General features: G+C 35.6%; 2 protein-coding genes across 2 annotated transcripts; both read left to right on the top strand.

The window, feature by feature from the left end:
- On the top strand, positions 325-2,308 carry LOC18788956 (transcription repressor MYB6). Its single transcript, XM_007222892.2, has 3 exons — positions 325-865; positions 1,015-1,144; positions 1,433-2,308. Exons 1-3 carry the CDS (start codon positions 733-735, stop codon positions 2,115-2,117), a joined length of 948 nt encoding a protein of 315 aa, XP_007222954.1. The 5' UTR covers positions 325-732; the 3' UTR covers positions 2,118-2,308.
- Positions 15,414-19,255, top strand: LOC18793423. The gene is made up of 5 exons (XM_007225569.2): positions 15,414-16,412; positions 16,751-17,218; positions 17,569-17,946; positions 18,022-18,089; positions 18,783-19,255. The coding sequence occupies exons 1-5, from the start codon at positions 15,789-15,791 to the stop codon at positions 18,991-18,993; spliced, it is 1,749 nt and encodes a 582-aa protein (XP_007225631.1). The 5' UTR covers positions 15,414-15,788; the 3' UTR covers positions 18,994-19,255.

Raw genomic sequence — 19,510 nt, 5'->3', positions numbered from 1 at the left:
TTTTTTCTTCTATTATCAAGGTAGAAAGTTAAAAACAATCGTTCAAACACGCATCTAATGGGAATAGATCTTATGATACAATTACGATTTAATTTACGATTACAGCCACTCACGCACGCTAAAGCGAATGTTAATAACGGAACTCTTACACCAAACAAAAAAAGAAAGTTTGATTTTTGAATCCTGACATCAGAGAGAGAGAGAGAGAGAGAGAGAGAGAGAGAGAAAAAAAGAGAGCCCACAAAGGGGCCGAATGTGACGTAAAAGTAGAGCTACCTACCAAAATCCAGCCCTATCTGTAACCACTAACCACTCGTCATTTTCACCAACTCGGTCAAATCCTTCCCTCCCCACCTCAACTCTCCTCATAAATCTCTCTCTCCCTCTCTCTCTCTCATCATCCCCACCCTTTGTACATATAAATCTCTTTCTTCCCAAAATTTCAACAAAACCAAAACTCTCTCTCCCTCTCTCTTTCTCTGTTCTGAATTGTACTGGTCTTTCTCTTCTTATCCTTTTCAGCTCTTTCAAAACGGGTACAGACAAAACACCACAAAAACAAACCAGTCCTACTTATCCATATAACAACTCACTGTTTGCTACATATACCACAATCTCTCTCTTCCAATATAGCTACTTATTGCAGTTCTGTTGTCTTCTGTTCAATCTGATTTCTTAATTAATCATTACAAAAATTAAGCAGCAACAACAAGAACAAGAACAAAAAATTTGATGGGGAGGTCACCTTGCTGTGAGAAAGCTCACACCAACAAAGGCGCTTGGACCAAAGAAGAAGACCAGCGCCTCATCGATTACATCCGCGTCCATGGCGAAGGCTGCTGGCGCTCCCTCCCCAAAGCCGCTGGTATATATATATTTTCAAATCTTTAAATTCAATTATCTATATATATATATATAATACTGTTTCATATGTACTTAACTATAACCCATGATTTAGTTTTGCTTAAATTAATTGAATTTGTACTTATTTTTGTGTCCAATTAATGCCTGTAGGGTTGCTTAGGTGCGGCAAGAGCTGTAGGCTGAGATGGATAAACTACCTTCGCCCTGACCTCAAGCGTGGAAATTTCACAGAAGAAGAAGATGAGCTCATCATCAAGCTCCATAGCTTACTTGGAAACAAGTATGTAATCTTATTCATGGCCCACTTTTCTTTGTTGGTTGCTTTGTTGCTGGGAAAATTATTGTTCGGAAATCACTTTGTCAATCTTAACTACTTTTCTTCTAAACAACAACAAAATTTCGTATGAGATTTGAACTCAAAACCTCCTTGAGACGAAATAATCATTGAATCATTGAAATTCAATGATCATTCTTATTGGTTTCGTCAGAATTTTCTTACTAGACGAAATGATCGTTGGAAAATTCAATTGTCATTCTTATTAATTGTAATTTGGTTTGTTGTTTTTAGGTGGTCATTGATTGCGGGGCGATTGCCGGGAAGAACCGACAACGAAATAAAAAACTACTGGAACACACACATCAAGCGGAAGCTCATCAGCCGTGGCCTCGACCCTCAAACCCACCGTCCGCTCAACGACACCACAACCGCAGCGGCGGCAGCGGCCGCCACGACACCTGCTTCTCGCTTAGATTTCAGAAACATTTCTCCGCCATCCGCCGTCGTCGATAAAACCACCAACAAAAATTCCATATTGCATCACAAAACCATCAACAAAACCTCCTCGAACAACAACAACCACAACAGCAATATTGTATTGTTCAAGCCCAAGATGGAAGAGGACAACATAGAAGAGGCCAGCAGTGGGACCACCACAGAGGAAGACCAACAACAACAACAACAGCAACAGCAGAAATTGCAAGATCATTATATGTACAAGTGTAGTGACCTCAACTTGGATCTTTCAATTGGGCTGGAGCCCTTCCAGTCCGAGCCAACTCGGGCTTCGTCAGGGAACTCGGCCGAGTCAAGACTGCAGCAGAATAATTACCAGGTTTTTGGGACAGTGCATAAGGCGGGGGTGACTCAGGCGGTGTGTTTGTGTTGTCAGGTTGGATTCCAGAGCAGCGAGGCTTGTAGGAATTGTCAGTGCACAAATGGGTTCTACAGATTTCACAGACCTTTGAATTCATAGCATGTTTTTTCTCTTTTTGGGGTTAAATTCTTTTTTTCTTTTGATAAATCTTATAGATTTGGTATAGTTGTTGTTACCTTCACTTGAATCCCTTACTTTCTGGATGTAACTCTTGTTGTACGAGTAATGATAGTGTTATCATGGAACAAGTATATTATAATGAAATACTACCGTCTATTCATATTATAACATGCGAACTGATTATTCATATTATAACGTATGAACCGGTTGAATTAAGCGATCGTATTTTAGTACTATTTAATAATTATTTGCTTCTAATTTCACTTTTTCCGTTTTGAATTTTGTCTCTGTACAATTTATCATTGAAATTAGAGATTTGATGAGTTCACTCAATATTTCATTTGAAATTTGAGATGTAGGGTCGCCAAAGCTGATGAGGTTTGGCTATATTTAAAACTTGTCGCATGTGCAAAGACTATCCATCCTACATGTGCATTTGATGCACACAACGTATGGATAATTTCTGCCAAACTCTCTCTCTCTCTCTCTCTCTCTCTCTCTCTCTCTAGTGAGCTGTAATTTGTGTTTGGCAACCGGCATTATTCGGGTGCTTGACTTCCATAACATCAATCAGAAACAGTTGGAGGAAGTGTCAATTTCTGTGGGACATAATAAGGGCAGTTTTGTTAAAAAAAATCCACTTGTTACATATACTTATCAAGAAATTCTGTATTTGACCGGAACAATGCTACATGAAATTATCAACACCAGGTAATGATTGACGAATTTATATGTTAAGGTACAATTTTAATAATATATATTCGACTAATAACATTACGTGACACTATATTATAGTCCCCGATTGAATTTTTTATAGCACCATACCTTCTTCATTAGTTCAATTTAAGACCAATGATTCCAACCCGCCGACTCCTACCTTTGCATGCAATTAGGAATCTAAGCTTGTCAATCAATCAGTCCAATCCCACTTGCTAGAATAAATGACCAGACTAACTTTCTTCTCTGGTATATATGGATCAACCTGACTTTATGTAACCAATTTTGGGTAGATTTAGGTAAAGATAAGCAATGGTGATACCATATTCTTTTTCTCGTATCTTATTTTCTTTGACTTAAATTATTTGGTGTACCATATTCTCAAAAACCTACCATCCACCTGAGTATGAGTGATGATTTATTTATTTATTTATTTTATCAAGTGATGATTTATTTATTGGGATCATTACACCCACCTAACTAGCTTGCATAAAACTATGTATTTAGGATGACATAATTGCACAGTCACGTTGCAACATACACATGGCTAAAACCTAAATTTACTTAATATTAATTTCATTATTATTATTAGGTTGATTGATTGACTTTCTTCTATTAATTTAGTCATTGAATTTTTATTCAAACGATTAGAATATGAGAAGTGTTCTGTTAAAAGCCTATCTGGATAAGTATCTAAACGTGATTTTTTTTAGTTTTTTTTTCTTCTTCTCGTTTTTGTAGCCCTATTCCTATGATGTGCATGTAAGTATAAATATTTTTGCCGTCGAGAAAGAACAATTCTTGGTCGCTTACAAATAATTATTCATTTTTATTTTTACAACGGAACAATACACTTATATCAATTTATATCATTACAATGGGTTTTAATTTACTAAATATCGAACTCATTACAAATATATACAGTTTTTGTCGTTCACATGAATCAAATTTGAAACATCCTCCAATCAAGTAGCTAGAGACAAATATACAACAAATTGGTGATATTTGCTTTCAGAGTACATACACTCCTGTAAAGACACAAAGGTTTGCCTTCATCAATTCAGATTGAATTTTTATCTTTGAAAAAAAAAAAAAATTTAAGAAACAAAGCTGAATTTCTTCGACATAAAATTCTAAATAGCAGCTTGATCTTTGAACGAGTGATGCAACTGGTATGTGAAAACTTTATGCTCATTTGTGAGTGATTTTGGATAGGACAATAATCACTTTCATGAAGAATCACTTCTCCATATAATCACTTTAAGTGATTTTCTAGAGAAGCATATGGGAAGTGCATCTTCTCAAAAGTGACTTTGGCCTATTTAAAATCACTTTTTAAGTTTATTGCCAACACAAATTAAGCACTTACTTCTTTAAACATTGACCGTTGACTAAGACCACTAGTGCTATAACATCAAATTGTTGGTGTGTGTGGACAAGCCATGATAATGGAGGTCTGATTAGGAATAAATTATCATACAACAGTGCTGGATTTAATTTAATTTAATTTTAAAAAAATCAATAGAATAAACAGTTGTGATTTTTTGGCTGTCTTGGATTCAAATGCATCCTCCTCCAATCTACTTTCACAATTATGACTTGTCCCGCAAACTAAACACGTTGTTCCTAGCTAGTAGCTGCCATGACTTTTTTTATTTAAATGCTATAATAACATTAAATTCTACCTAAAGTTTTTAAGAGTGTCGTTTTCAATTTCCTTCATTTCGGTCTAAATCTGACTGGAAAAAAAAAAAGAATGGGACAGTCCAAGATTATAAAAACATCTAGTTCTAGAACCTTGGGACAGTCCAAGATTAAACGTGCCATGGGAATGGGAATGGTTAGACCTACCAACCACTAATGAAGGAAATAAAAATTATTAGTATGATTTAATAAAACCACGTGTATATATGGAATCTTGTCTCAGGAATGGCGGATCTCTCTCCACCTAGAAACACCAACTCATTAAATAATTATATACAGTTTGATTGTGTGAGATTGAAGCTGGTAGGATTGAGTTTATATTGATTTGGGTATTTGGGTGGGGGCATAATCTGTGGGGAAAATCTATCTTAACGATGGAAACATGTCCCCACCCACCCTAATGTTAGACATAAGATTTATTTTATGTAGATTTATCTAAAAGAGATGAACTAAGGTGTTTCGTGGAAAACTAAAATGACAATCATTTAATTGAGTAATTATATAATTTATGGTTAAATGATTTTTGCTGCGATGATTGAGAGAATACATAAAACATAGATGCTTCAAATTTTTGAAATAGGAGCAGAGTGAGCCCCATAAAAATATTATTTAAATAAATTTATTTCAGGATCTCTCAATCGTAATATATAGTGTTTTTTTTAACCAAACGCAAGTATTTGAAGATGCATGATCTCGTTTAGCCAAAGTATCAACCACTTGATTTGTTTCCCTATAAGCATGATTTAACGAAACTTGACGAAAATCCAGAAGTATAGCTGCCAAAGATCTTGAATGATTGTTCTGATAGTCGAAGCTCGAAGGAGATGAGTGATCAAGAATATGGATTTTAATACTTTATAATCACAGTCAATTTCCAGCTGAGATAAGACGAGAAGCCCAAATTAAAGTATTGCAAAATATAACAATGACCAATAGAAATGGAAGCAGTAATTAAAATGATCTCTAATAGAAAAATCAGCTCATGAAAGGAGGACTACTCCAATCATAAGATTTTGCTTTTTTATTTTCTAGTTTTATGAGGACTTTTTTTTATCGAAATGGACAATAACATACTAAACTCACACACACTACGTGGATGCTAAGACTCGAACTTATAATCTTTCCTTGGGGAACATTTCCTCCAAACCACTACACTATTACGTTATTTGTATTTTTATATTTTTCACTTTTTAAAAGCAATATTAGCATGCCAATTTTTAGAAGGATTTACATGAGCCATACAGCATTTACCCAAAAGTTTCAATAAGAGAGTGGGTCCTGGTGGTGGTGGTGATGAGGATATTTTAGTTATCAGAAAGCATAATAGAGTGATAATGAATTTAAATATCTCATGTGAAGATAGAGAAGGCAAAAAGGAGAAGCAAGATGTACATGTGACATCCAATACAAAAAAAAAAAGAAAAAAAGAAAAAGGATGTACATGTGACATGTTTGGAAGGTAGGTAACCGATCTCTAATTAAAAATTAATAAGATGGAGAAAAAATAAATAAAAACAGTTGGTTAGTTAAGGGTTTGGTGGTGGTGGTGGTGGTGGTGGGGTGAGTCAGAAGTGAAGAGAGAAGAAGAAGGTTATGCATGTGGCCATCCAGTGAGGTATGAGATTCCTGGATTAATGGGAATATTGAGAATTTAGATTTAAGCCAGCCAAATTTGATGCCTTTTTAAAAGGTAAGGGGGTTATTGGCTATTTGTTTATCTGGCATATAAGTAAATCATCCATCATCATCCACCATTGCTTTTTTTTTTTTTTTTTTTCTAAAGCTTTTAGTATTGACATATAAGTAAATTGGAGAGAGGATGGGGTGCATGTACATAATTTTGTTCTTCTTATTAAAGTATATTTTTCATAGGCTAATGAGTAAAGAATAAGAATACATTTCATTTGGTTCGAATGGTAAAGGCCTATTGTAAAGGAGAAGCAAGAAATAAGCCCCCCTAACTATACTTGTATCATAAAAATAAGAGTATAACGTAAGGGAGTTTGTAGCTCAAGTAGTTTAAAACAGTTGTTCTTGTATTCGATGTCCTGTTAGAATCGACCTCTCCCAATATCGACTGGATAGAACAAAGTATAAAATTAACAGGAGGAATACAAAGAAAGTGAAGATTATCAAAGGAAGAAAGAAAGGGAACAAATGAAAGAAACTAATAAATTTGTTGATCTAAAATGATGCGTTGTGTTCTATCTATAAACTTTCAATTTGAGAAGTCAAAACGAAATCACATCTAAATTTAAATAAAAAAAACATGAAATTAAAGTGATATCCAGCCTTTTCATTCCTCGTGCCCATATGTTTGACTTTTGAGTTTGCAAAAAAGCTAGCTAGAGTTGTATACGAAACCAAACGAGAGGCAGCCGCATAACCCTATTTTCTATTTCTCTTTAGAGGTTCGTACGTAACTTCGACCATCAGGTAATTTTCTTTTTCGCACACACCAAAAGCTAATCGACGTAATATTTTGCCAGCTTTAAAAGGTAAAGACCGAATTATTAGATGCCCTAAAACCATGATTGTGGGTAAAGTACAATGAACCCATAAAACAAATAGGAGAGCGTACCTACCCATTCATGTGGGCTTCGATGTGGGAGAAGCAACAATATGATAAGAACCACAAAAGGATAGACTCTACCAGCTTCGAATTAAATTGAAGAACATGCACATGAGTCATGACTATGAGAGAGAGAGAGAGAGAGAGAGAGAGAGAGAGAGAGAGAGAGAGAGAGAGAGAGAGAGAGTGTGTGTGTGTGTGTTTGTATGCATGGTTGGTAGAGGTTGGTGCATGAGGTGACGTTAGAAAGGGCAACTACCTCCTGTCCCTTCTCATCAATCCATTGTGCAATGGGGTCGACTTGTGCTTGTGTGCTTGTGGATATTTTAAAAAAAATTTGTTTTCTTATTGGGTATATTTTATTTTACAATTTACTTTCCTCAATATGGAACTTGCTTCTAGCTCTAGTGCTTCTAGAAAGCTAGGGAAAAGCCATGATACTTTGCACCTAATTTTTTGGCATTTGGCTTCAAGACATGACACTCTCTGCCCTAATTCTTATCGGTATGAGAAAATAGACATTCGGTGCCGATTCTGAATAGACATTTAACCATTAACCAATTAACCAATATGTTGGGTTAAACTTCTTGTGTGTGCGCATTATGTTGGCTTTATATATATAAAAAGAGTTATTATATAACTGTTAGAACAATTCGGACACACGACTTCGAATGTGGAATAACTGCTTTTAATCACTTGAGTTATAAATTTCTTATATATGTCGACGTCTCTTAAACTTACCACGTTGAATATCAAATAATATTTTTCTTTTCCCACCATCCTTTATTTTCATAATACCCATATAAATACTAACCCAAGCACTCACCCACATAAACCCCTAGTAGACCTAAGGGAACTTTTCCTCCTATTTTTTTAACCAAACAGAAACTTCAATAGATAAACTTCAACTGTACGATCAAAGACATCAACAAGACATCTAAAATACCAATCTTAAGAGGGCAACAAACTAACATGCTAAAACTAACATGTATGAAAGCTGCACTAAAACTACTAACTCACATCACCACAATTAGCCATAAGCCCAAACAAAGCCCACAAACCCAACATAACCAAAACCCTAAATCAACCCATGAGCCTAAACGAACCCTACCACCATCTGAAGAAGTTCCGTCGCGGCTACACCCACCCCTGCTTTTCCATAACAGATCTATGGAAAATATGATTTCTAACGATTTACCTGTGCATAAGAGCGAACAAATAAATGAAAACAACAACTTTGCCAAAGAACAATTTGGTGATTTGCAACAACCTTTGTCAAAGACGATGTAGAATAAAAATTAAAGAAGATGAGTGGCGTTAGGGAGTGGATTCTGGGAGTATGATTTGATTGAAAACATAGACTAAAATGGGTGATGAGGAACTTCAATATAACCATGGCTTAGAAGAAACCACTATAAGAGGTTTTTTATTCAAAACGCCCCAATAGACTTATTCACTAACTTAAAAGGAAAAGAAGAGAAGAGAGGATGGGGAAGAGGGGCAGTGACGTTTCTTCCTCCTCCCCCCTCTATGAAATTTTCCTTTAGGACTCACAGAGGGAGAGAACAGCTAGATTTTGGAAGATAACACTACTGTGGCCTTCATTGAGTGTTGCCCACAATCTTTGTTCTTTATTCACTTTTTTCCCCTAAACCCTAAACTTTTCCTCCTCATATGCCTACGTATCTCAAGATTCCACAGAACTTTTGTTTCTTTTATAATCCTTGGATCAATTCTTGGGTATTTCACCAAATTGCCCCCTAAACTTGTACTTAATTATCAATTTATTTACTGATCTTTTTATTTTTTAGAAAATTAAGGACTTGAACTAAATTTTATTCTCAATTTCCCATCGTCGTCCAAATTCTGAATATTTCATCAATTTGTCATTAAATATGAAGGCAAATTAGTCATTTATATGTTCAAATAATTAAATACTGTAAAATAAAATAACATGACATGTAAAATGAAAAAAATACATATTTTAATAAAATTTCTTCGAAATATGTGCAGGATTGATGGATTAAAGGGAATAGTTATTCGAGTTATTTTGTTAGATGGGTATAGTTGGTCAATTAAATTGAAGAAAAGATGAATGTATGGTTGGTGGGCTGTAAAGAGGTGTATGTGTATTCACGAATTTTTCTACGTGGAGTCCACGTGTAAAAGTTCTCAATTTATTTTTCATGTAAAAAATAATTGTAACAATGAAATGATATATTCATGATATTCATGATTCATAGAAAAAATATCATCACAAGCAACAATTCTCCACCATAAGTTTTCAATACTTGTATTATTAATATAAGGCTTTTTAACTATACAAATCCTAAAATTTTGGTCAAATTTCATTTTACTCCTTTAAAATTAAAGTGGTCCACTTAACCCCTTAATTGTGACTTTTGTATTTATACTGCGCTTATTACGTAATTTATAAATATAATCCCCTAACATTTGGCGCAAAAAAAATAAAATAAAATAAAAAACACACACACAAAGTAGCTTTTGTTTTGTCAAAAGCTAAAAATGCATATCCAAAATAACTAAAGCCCATAAAGATGCCCAAACACAGAATTATCTTGTAAAATCTCCATCTCCTCATCCCTAAAATTTTCAAAAAGCCCATATTTCCGCTATACTTACCCAAAATACGGCCATTTCCTCTCCCTAGAGCCTAAACCTTCATCCATCTCCCTCCTCCAAGAAAACCGGCTGAGCCAACCTAAATTCCACAAAGGTGGTGACAAGTCTCTGGCACATTGCTAATAAATTCAAATTATACATATAGACATATATAATAAATTCAAATTGTGTCTTTTAGTAATATTCTTATACAATAGATAGTGTCACCAAAATGTTCTTCTAATGTTTTAAGAGTTCTAAAAATGTGCTTATTCATGGGCTGGCACCACAGTAAAAAAGTGGGTTAAACTCTCTCCTTAACCTCCAAGTACACTTTGTTCGATTCACGTAAGAGACAATCTTGTGACAACCTAATATAATACTCCATTCTATTCTCTAGCGAATGACAAAAAATATGCTTACTAAAAATATGTAATATTAAATTAACCAAAATAACCGAATACACACCAAAAGTATTGAAATATACAAAATTAACCGTAGTTACCAAAACGAAAGTCTTGATTTTTAGTTATGGTAAGCCCCATTACCCATTCCAAACTAAACAATGGCAGGCTTAATACTCTATAGAATATTGGGAATGTAAAATAATCATTGTCCTTTTTGAATACAAAGTGTATTTTTCATTACCGAAAATATTAGGGAGACTAACTTTAGAGACCAATTTGTGTACATATCTCTAATAGAGGTGAGACCCATTGTATTGATGGGCTCCTGCTCTATTAAAAAGATGATACCCAAATTGGTATCTAAAGATAGTCTTCCTAACATGACCTTACTCTTATTGCACATACCAAACATTGAGAATAATAAATAAACTACATAGTGATAACCGTAGCATGTTCAAACAATGTAATGAGAATCCGTGATTTTCATCCCCCTAAAATAAGCATACGAGTTACATTATCGAAATTCATCAAGTGAAACAACTATTTCTAAGTAAATGGATATATCTAAAATCTGATATAGCAACTCCCATAACAAGCATGCCCCCCCACTCATTCCACGATTTTGAAAAAATTCACTCATTTCGACATCAAGACACCTCCTGCAATCTGTACTAAAAAGATCCCAGTACATTGAGACGCACCATAAACTGAATCATTATTTGATTTCCCTAGCTATAACTTCCCATAAAGGTACATCAGCAGATTCACAGAAGCTTTAGAACATAAGTGGGTTAACAACTCATGAACTTTCTTACCAAACAACAAGGGAGTACCAATGAATCTTATGTTCGTCAAACGAACCACATTATCTGTGTCACTTATACCTATGAAATGTGTATCTGAGTATTTTAAGAGGCAATTTTCATACCAAATTATTGCTCCTCGAATATAAGGACAAAGTACGCGAAGCTCTTGTCCTGCTGCACTAACACATCTTCCACAATGTATGGCCGTCATTATATTCCAGCATTGCCCTAGACCATACATGGCATAAAGTACTTTTTCAGATTTCCCTTCGACAACACCACTTCTATATCCTGTAAGTGAAATGTTTTTAGATAATATCTTTGTTAGTAATGTATTCAAGTTAACATTATACTTTTCTAGGGCTGAAAACTTTTGCTCGTCGAAACAATTATGCCCTATATAAAAATTTCCAAAAGTCAGGTGGAGGAAAAATAGAGAAATATAAAAGACTCAAGGGGAAAAATAGATTTGAGCAAAACATTTTATTTAAGCTTGGATTCAATTTTATTCTTCAAACAAACACTATATATATCAATATTATTAATATTAAGAAATAGATGCCCATGTATGTAAGTATATATGACAACATCATCCAAGTCTTATCACATTTTTGTACCACAATTTTACACTACATGATGTGGCAGCTGATGTGTGCATACCATGTCATGTAAAATACTAATTTTTGTTTTAAAAAATTTTATTTATTAAAATACACTTCATTCATTTAATTGATGTAGCATATGATATGGATATGCCACATAATATGATATAGAAATGTGGAATAAAAATGTGGTAAGTGTGGCATTACTCAACACGTATTTCCCAATTATTTTCTTTACTTTTTATTATCAATATCCAACTAAAAAGTAGATTTATTAGCAAAATCCATAATTGAGACGAATACATCCACTTGTATCATACTATTGAAATCTAGAACATATATCATTTTCTTAATTATATTTTTCATTGGTTTATAGGTAACATTGGTCCTAAATTAAGCAAGATTTATATTTTGGTCCTTCCCCCAATTTAGGTGCAAAATTGGCATTTCATGTCCAACCCCCATGACTCACACTAAATCAACCACTCCCACCACTAGGCTTATAAAAATGGTCCAAGCCCGATGGGGTAGCCCGAACTCGACCCGATATTGTGAGCGCGCTTAACTTGGCCCGTTGTGTAAAGGGTAAAGTCCAAACCTTAATTTTTAAGTTCTTGGGCAGCCCGGCCCAGTTCGATGATTAAGTTAGTAAATAATCAAGACATACATGAAGTGGTTTCAAAGACACCAAACCTCAGTAGATTGCAAATGTTGAAGGTTGTTCGATTACTAATGAGTAGCAACCCAGAAGAATTTTATTTACTGAAATCTGTTCCTGATGATGAGAAGACAGAGTGGATACTATTTTTGATAATTAGCCAATCTGACGGTCAATTTCCTTTTGGCTTACTATTGCTTGGGGGAGAGCATTTTTCATTTTTTTCCCCTCCTTGATATTCATGACATCATTTCATTCTTCGGTGTTGTTGGGTGTCCAACAAAAATGAAGCCATTCATAGTCCCTATTCAAAGTGAAGGAGATAGAAGTCTTGTTTTGAAGAGCAATGTTGAGTTATGGACTTAAGAGTGTTGATTTTATTCAAATTCCAAAATTGTTACTATATAATTCTGGGTTTTCTTTTGAACGAGCCACCGTCTTCTACTGCGGTTGTTTATTCAAATTCCAAAATTGTTACTATATAATTTTGGGTTTTCTTTCGAATGAGCCACCGTCTTTCATTGCGGTTGGATGGCCTTAATTTTGGATGGGTTAGGTAGAGGAAAGAGAGGGGGATATTTTGGGACAAAATCGGCGGTCATTGGTGCCCGAACAGGGGAGAAACTTTGAGCGTTGAGGGAGAATTAGAGAGAAGGAGATAGAAAGGTAGAATTTGCTGGCGCGTGATAAGTATATATAACTTCAATTGTAGTTAATTATTGGACAAATCAACCATCTCCAGACATATGAGAGTGAATATTGCATTAATATTGAGGGAAAAATCCACAAAAATTCAAGGAACACACAAAAAAAGAGAGGGGTCAATTCAAGTTCACTTTGAACATATATCTTCTTCTTTTTGCATGTTTTATTTTTTTGTTCTTCACATAAACAAAAAATGTTAAAGAGTTATAAAAATATTATGACTATGTTGGAAGAAACATTAGGAATACTAGCCTCTCTGCACGCGCTTCCGCGCTTGCGAGAGGCTTTTTTTTTTTAAAAAATTTAAATTTATTTTAGAATTAAAAAAGATAATGGGTAGTTGTGTTCCATAAAAATAAGATCCATTATCTGCTTTTTCTTTTTCTTTTTCTTTTTTAAAATATGAAAAAGTGTGAATTTACCGTATTATCCTCATTTAATTAATAATTTGAATTCTTAATGTTTGCATTAACCAAGGGCATTTTCTGGTATTTGGAATGTTTCACCATTCTCTGCCTTTTGCTTTATATATATAGATTATATGTCATCTTTCGTGGGGAAACCAACCACAAAAAAAAAAAAAAAAAAAACCCTTAATTGGGTTTCATATCCTGAAACAACGCAGTTCAAAGTGAATGGTTATCATAATCATCCTCAACCATTCCTTCTCATATGGAGTGCAAATTTGGAGCTCACAACTCTTCTAGCCAGAGGACCAGACATCCTTGCGCTTTTGTTTGCGACAATGATCCTTTCATTTGTTCTTTCGTCCAAAGGTTTTGGCTATACAAAATCAGGTCAATCGTTTTGCCTTTGGTTCAAGTGAAACTTTTGATTCAATGGTTCAATACTTTAGGAATGTTAGGCCATCTCTAGTCATAGGGCTAAATGTAGTTCAGGCTAAAAATTTAGCTCCCCAAAATATTAATTTTTTAAAGAATAGTGCAGGACTAAATTTTTCCATATCTAGCCATGCATAGTTATATTTTAGGATCATTCATATTTTATTATTTTGAGAAAAACTATGATACAACACTCGTACATTCCACAACTATATATTGTTTAATTTAATTAAACTACTATTTAGAGACAATATTCCATATATGACACGTATTAAGAACAAGATTTCTGATAAGATTTTGTGTTCACGTGACATGTCTTATCCTGAAGGAATCTAAATAATTTTTCGAGCTATGATTTTTGAGTGACACGTGTCAATCTATTAACAACTATCCAGATTTCAGATTAGATTTTTGTCGACGTGGCACCTCTTATCTTCATCTTCAAATGTCAATAAATGGAGTGTTTTCGATTCATATCTCACAACTTCATCTCATTCCTTTGTAATTCCTATATTTTTCTACACTTTTTCAACCAATTCTACAATGGATTCCAACTGGGGTTCAAGTTCTAACTTGGATTCAAGTTCGTCTCTTCAAAGTCCGGGACATTTTTCAAACAAGAAAGAGTGTGGAGAGTATTTGACAACAAGAAAGAGTGTAAAGAAAATAAATTTGTAGGAAATGAGTGTGGAAAATATTTGACAACAAGAAAGAGTGTGGAAAGTTGTGAATAAGTAGAGAAAGTGATAGAATTTGTAAGAAATGTGGAATGAAATGAGTGGGAGAGGTATTTATAGACAAATTTTAGGTTTTAAAATTTAAAATAATAATAATAATAATAATAAAGCCAACAAAGGCAATAAAAAAAAAGGATGGGTTTCAATGTTTGAGCTCCAACGGTCATTAACAAGACTTTTTTATTATTATTTTTTAAACAACACTTGAAAAGATTTGAAAAGCTGACCACATTTATTTATTTAAAAAGGGGAGTGGGTAGGTCTGACCTCCAACGGTCATTGCCAACAATTTTTTATACTTTTTTCTTAAACACTACGAATTGAAACATCAAAAAGCTTTTAAAAATCTACGTATATCTAGCTTTTAAAAAGGGGAATGGGAAGTGCTTTAATGTTGGCCGTTAAAAAGCACATTGATGGGCCCACTATAAATTTGGCCTAAGCCAAAGCTGGGCTACATTTGGCCCGGTTGGAGGGCTAAAATTTTGTTTAGCCCATAGCTGGAGATGAGTTATGCATTATTTTAGGGCTATATTTGAGATATAACCCATGACGAGAGATGACCTTATATAATTTATGTGAGAATATAAGATGTGGTCCCAGATTTCGAATCACTCCTAATACAAACTTGTATAAGGCATGACTTGAGAAACTCCCTCCCCCTTTTAAATTATCGATTGTACCCAAAAAGTGTTTGTACGGATCAATCCTCTCAAGTGAACTCCATAACTTCAACTCGTTTTGCCAAACATGTGCAAATTCAAATCCTTCCGTCTAAAGGGGCCCACAGAGAAATCGCTGTTCATATCATTATTCTGGTAAATTTCGAATTTTGGACGCATTTCCATAACGTACGTGTCAAAATCACAGCTAGAGGAATAAATTGGGGTAAAAATAAGCGTTACCGCATGAGACAATCTCTCCTTCCTTTACGGACTTTAAAAATCTGTGTCCATGGTCTTTCGGTCTCTCTTCCCTCCTTTTAAGAAAGAAAAGAAAAGAAAATGTCTGTCAGCTTGCTAAAACCCTAAATCCGTGACGCAGCCCACAGCCCCAATCAAAAGACAAACCCCCTTCCCATCAGTAATCAATGACCGCAAACAAAACTATAAATTAAAAAAACCCTAAAAAATTCCCCAATTCTGAGTTTCAAAAACCCTCAAAACCCTTCTCTCTTTCTATTTCCTTCTTTCTCTGACACTCTCACACCCACAACAAAGAACACAGTGAAACAGAGAAACAAAATATCCAAAAGGGTCTCTGAAATGCTTAGCAGTGATGCAGAAACTGCTCCGCATAAGCCCCTCAGGCCCCATTCTGTGCACTTCGGCTAAGGCTCCTCTTTCCTCTCTCCCCTTGGCCTCAAGCATTCTATCAAAAGCTTTCAAGGGCTCAACTGATAACCCTTCAAGAATGCACACTGCAGCTACGGCTTTTCGCGGCGGCTCAGCCCTCGCCGCTACTGTTCACAGCAAACCCACTTACAATATCCCCTATCGCATCAACTGCGGCCTCTGCCGCTGCTCAGTCCATGACAGAGCCCCGTCCCGGGCTTGGCTTGTGCTCAAAGACTCCGGTTTGGGGTCCCGGCCGGCGTGGCTGCACACGAGCTCTGATGGGTCGTTTTCTGTTTCGGCAGCAGAGGGTTGCAAGGGTTTAGAGAAGGGTTTGGAGGGTTTTGAGGATTTGAGCGCTGGTGATGGTGGAGAGGCTGAGAAGGGTTCGGAGGAGAAGCCAAATAGGTTGAGTAATAGGCGGCAGAGGAGTTCCGGGAGCGGCGGGTTATTGGCTGGAAACCCGGACTTGTTGGCGATTCCTGGCGTGGGGCCGAGGAACTTGAGAAAGCTGGTGGAAAAGGGTATTGGGGGAGTTTCCGAGCTCAAGCAATTGTATAGAGATAAGGTATTGTGTAATATACTGAAATTTGTCCATGAAGGCCTCTAGTTGAACAAGTAAATTATTATGTTAAAGGTACTTTTTTTCTTTTGTTTGATGGATTTAATGCATTGTTGTTTACAACCCCAGTAGCCTGAAAATGATCTGAGTAGATAATTTGAACCTTTGCTGACTATTGTTAGAGAAATTATGGTGATTTAGAATGATTATTTTTTGTAGCATTGATTTGGAAATTAAAAAGAAACCAAGGCTCTTTCTTTAATAGATGGAATGGTTACATTATGGCTGATATATGGACACTTATGACTCTATAATGACAAGGAATTTTGGGCTGCTGCTTGCAGTTCTTTGGAAAAGGTAGTCAGAAGATGGTTGAGTATTTACAAAGTTCGGTAGGAATCATCCACAAAAACCATGCTGAGAGTATTACTACTTATATTAAAGAGAGTGTTGATGAAGAGTTGAAGGAGGACAGCTCGAACTCAGAAGTGAAGCATACACAGAAGAAGCGGCTTACTTTCTGCGTTGAGGGAAATATCAGTGTTGGAAAGACAACATTTCTTCAGAGAATAGCAAATGAAACACTTGAGCTAAGAGATCTTGTTGAGGTGGTTCCAGAACCTATTAACAAGTGGCAGGATGTTGGACCCGACCATTTTAATATATTGAATGCTTTCTATGCTGAGCCGCAGAGGTATGCCTATACCTTCCAGAATTATGTGTTTGTTACAAGGTTGATGCAGGAGAGAGAATCCTCTGGTGGCATCAAGCCCCTCCGGTTGATGGAAAGGAGTGTTTTTAGTGACAGGATGGTAAGTATTTTGTTTCTAAGTGTGATGAACTGAAATTATACTGCTTCTTTGTTTCTAAGTATTTTCAATGAAGTTTGGGGACGTTCTGTTAACTCCACTGTTTGTTCTGTTCAGCTCAATCATTATATATACCTACAGACCCTCCTCCACTAGGAGTGGAGAAAAAATTGTTTTATTTCAAAATGAGTTTGGAATTTTTCTAACCTCGTCAAAATTTAGCAATGACCAAAATTGATTCAATTGAAACTTTTCAGTTCTTTCATCTTGTTTGGTTGATCCCATTGAGGGGAAGCAAAACCCAACTTAGTGTTTCAAGGCTGATGCATTTATCTCATTGTTACATAAAAAAGGTTTTTGTGCGAGCTGTTCATGAAGCGAAGTGGATGAATGAGATGGAGATCAGCATCTATGACTCCTGGTTTGACCCAGTTGTATCGTCCTTGCCTGGGCTTATCCCTGATGGTTTCATATATCTTAGAGCAAGTCCTGATACTTGTCACAAGAGAATGAAGCTACGGCAGAGAGCCGAGGAAGGTGGAGTCAGCCTTGAGTATCTCCACGGCTTGCATGAAAAACATGAAAGCTGGCTTTTCCCGTTCCAGAGTGGTAATCATGGGGTCTTGTCTGTTAGTAAGCTTCCTTTACACATGGATAGCTCTTTACCTCCTGATATTAGGGACCGTGTGTTCTATTTGGAGGGTGATCATATGCATTCAAGTATTCAAAAGGTATCATGTTGATCTTGGTGACCTTCTGTTATCTCATCTTGAGAATGTGGCTTATTTTTCTTTGATGGTCTGCAGGTTCCTGCTTTGGTTCTTGACTGCGAGCCAAACATTGATTTTAGCATAGACATTGAAGCAAAGAGGCAGTAAGATAACTATCCTTAAAAATCTTGCACGGGAATCTTACCCATTTCTGTGATTTTGTTTGGAAATATGGTTTGTTAGATTCTTGTCCTCTTATATTGTGGATTTATTTTGAGGTCTGTTGTTTGGAATATCTACTATAATTATGCCTCAAAGTTGCATTCTTCTTCTGTATTATTGATAGTTAATTGCTTCATGTCCCCAAGTAATTGTAGTTGCAAAGTTAGTTTTACTCAGCATGTAAAAACATAATCGAGCATGGGTTTGTTTATCAAATGTGGGATTTATCTAATTGCTTCAAATCTTGATATGAGGTCTGTTAATGTGTTGTCTGAACACATTCTTTGTGTCGGGCTAATTACATTCTAATATTTGGCTGTCATTACATGGGGTCTCTGATAAAGTGATGTCTTTAGTGAAGAAATTACAGTATTAACTAGACTGAAGGCTTCCACCATCTTGTGGAAGGGGACTATGCTAATGCTTAAGAAAATTATCTCCGGGCCAGGTTTATTGACGACATAGTCAGGGCGTTAGAACATTAGTTTTCTGCAACCTTGATTCTTTTCGTCAACTGATACTAATAATATGTTAACATTACTGTCGTGCTGCTTTGGTACTCTCTTTTTTCTTTCCTAAATACAAAACATCGCATATCAGGACTTATTTGTTGTGCAATTTGACTTTTTAAAAAGGTATGCTCGACAAGTAGCAGAGTTTTTTGAATTTGTGAAGAAAAAGCAAGAAGTCCCATCTGCAAAAGGTGGTGAGGAAGCTAAGAAGAGTAGCCAACAACAATTAGTGCTGCCCCAAAATGGAGAATTATGGGTTCCTGATAAGCATTTCCCCGAGTCAGCCCTCAAATCTCTGGAGTTTAGACGAGCCATGTCTCTCATGTCTGGCTAGCGAATTTGATTCCTCTACTCTCGTTTTTGTTTAAGCTTTACTCAGATACATGTAATGAGTCATCTGTTTTCGTCTCATTTGTGTCTGGGTTATATGTTAGATCCTTGGTGCTTGTATAAAAATGTGTCTAACCCCTAGAGATGTAGAGAAAGTTGTACTGCCCTTAAGGTTTCTGAAGTTTGGTTGAAGTTTTATTTATTTGAATGGAAACACTTCATCAATGTCTGCTTCAATGTGAAAAGATCTTGTCCATGCAAAGTTGTCAATTTTGGTTGCGTATTTAATTTCAGTTACAACTTTGGGGTATGGTTTCCTTTGGAAAAGAGAGTATGTCAAACACAAATATTTGTTTTTGTGTTTTGTGACAAAATAACCAGCATTATAAATTCAAACAAAAACAGTTCGAAATTGTAAGCGTTAATAATTTTGGGAATGTAAGAATGGCAACGTCTTTTGTTGGAAAAGACATATTTTGATTCCAATTGCTGCCTAAACCAAACAGTAAAATGATGATAAA

Source organism: Prunus persica, chromosome G1 (genome assembly GCF_000346465.2).
Source record: "Prunus persica cultivar Lovell chromosome G1, Prunus_persica_NCBIv2, whole genome shotgun sequence".
Lineage (NCBI taxonomy): Eukaryota > Viridiplantae > Streptophyta > Magnoliopsida > Rosales > Rosaceae > Prunus > Prunus persica.
Note: the sequence above shows the minus strand (reverse complement) of the source record. Positions and strands in the feature narration are given on the sequence as shown.

Coding starts and splice junctions, on each gene's coding strand:
- LOC18788956 (XM_007222892.2), top strand. CDS start 733: ATGGGGAGGTCACCTTGCTGTGAGAAAGCTCACACCAACAAAGGCGCT. Junction 866..1,014: donor CTCCCTCCCCAAAGCCGCTG/GTATATATATAT, acceptor TAATGCCTGTAG/GGTTGCTTAGGTGCGGCAAG. Junction 1,145..1,432: donor CATAGCTTACTTGGAAACAA/GTATGTAATCTT, acceptor TGTTGTTTTTAG/GTGGTCATTGATTGCGGGGC.
- LOC18793423 (XM_007225569.2), top strand. CDS start 15,789: ATGCAGAAACTGCTCCGCATAAGCCCCTCAGGCCCCATTCTGTGCACT. Junction 16,413..16,750: donor AGCAATTGTATAGAGATAAG/GTATTGTGTAAT, acceptor TGCTGCTTGCAG/TTCTTTGGAAAAGGTAGTCA. Junction 17,219..17,568: donor GTGTTTTTAGTGACAGGATG/GTAAGTATTTTG, acceptor TACATAAAAAAG/GTTTTTGTGCGAGCTGTTCA.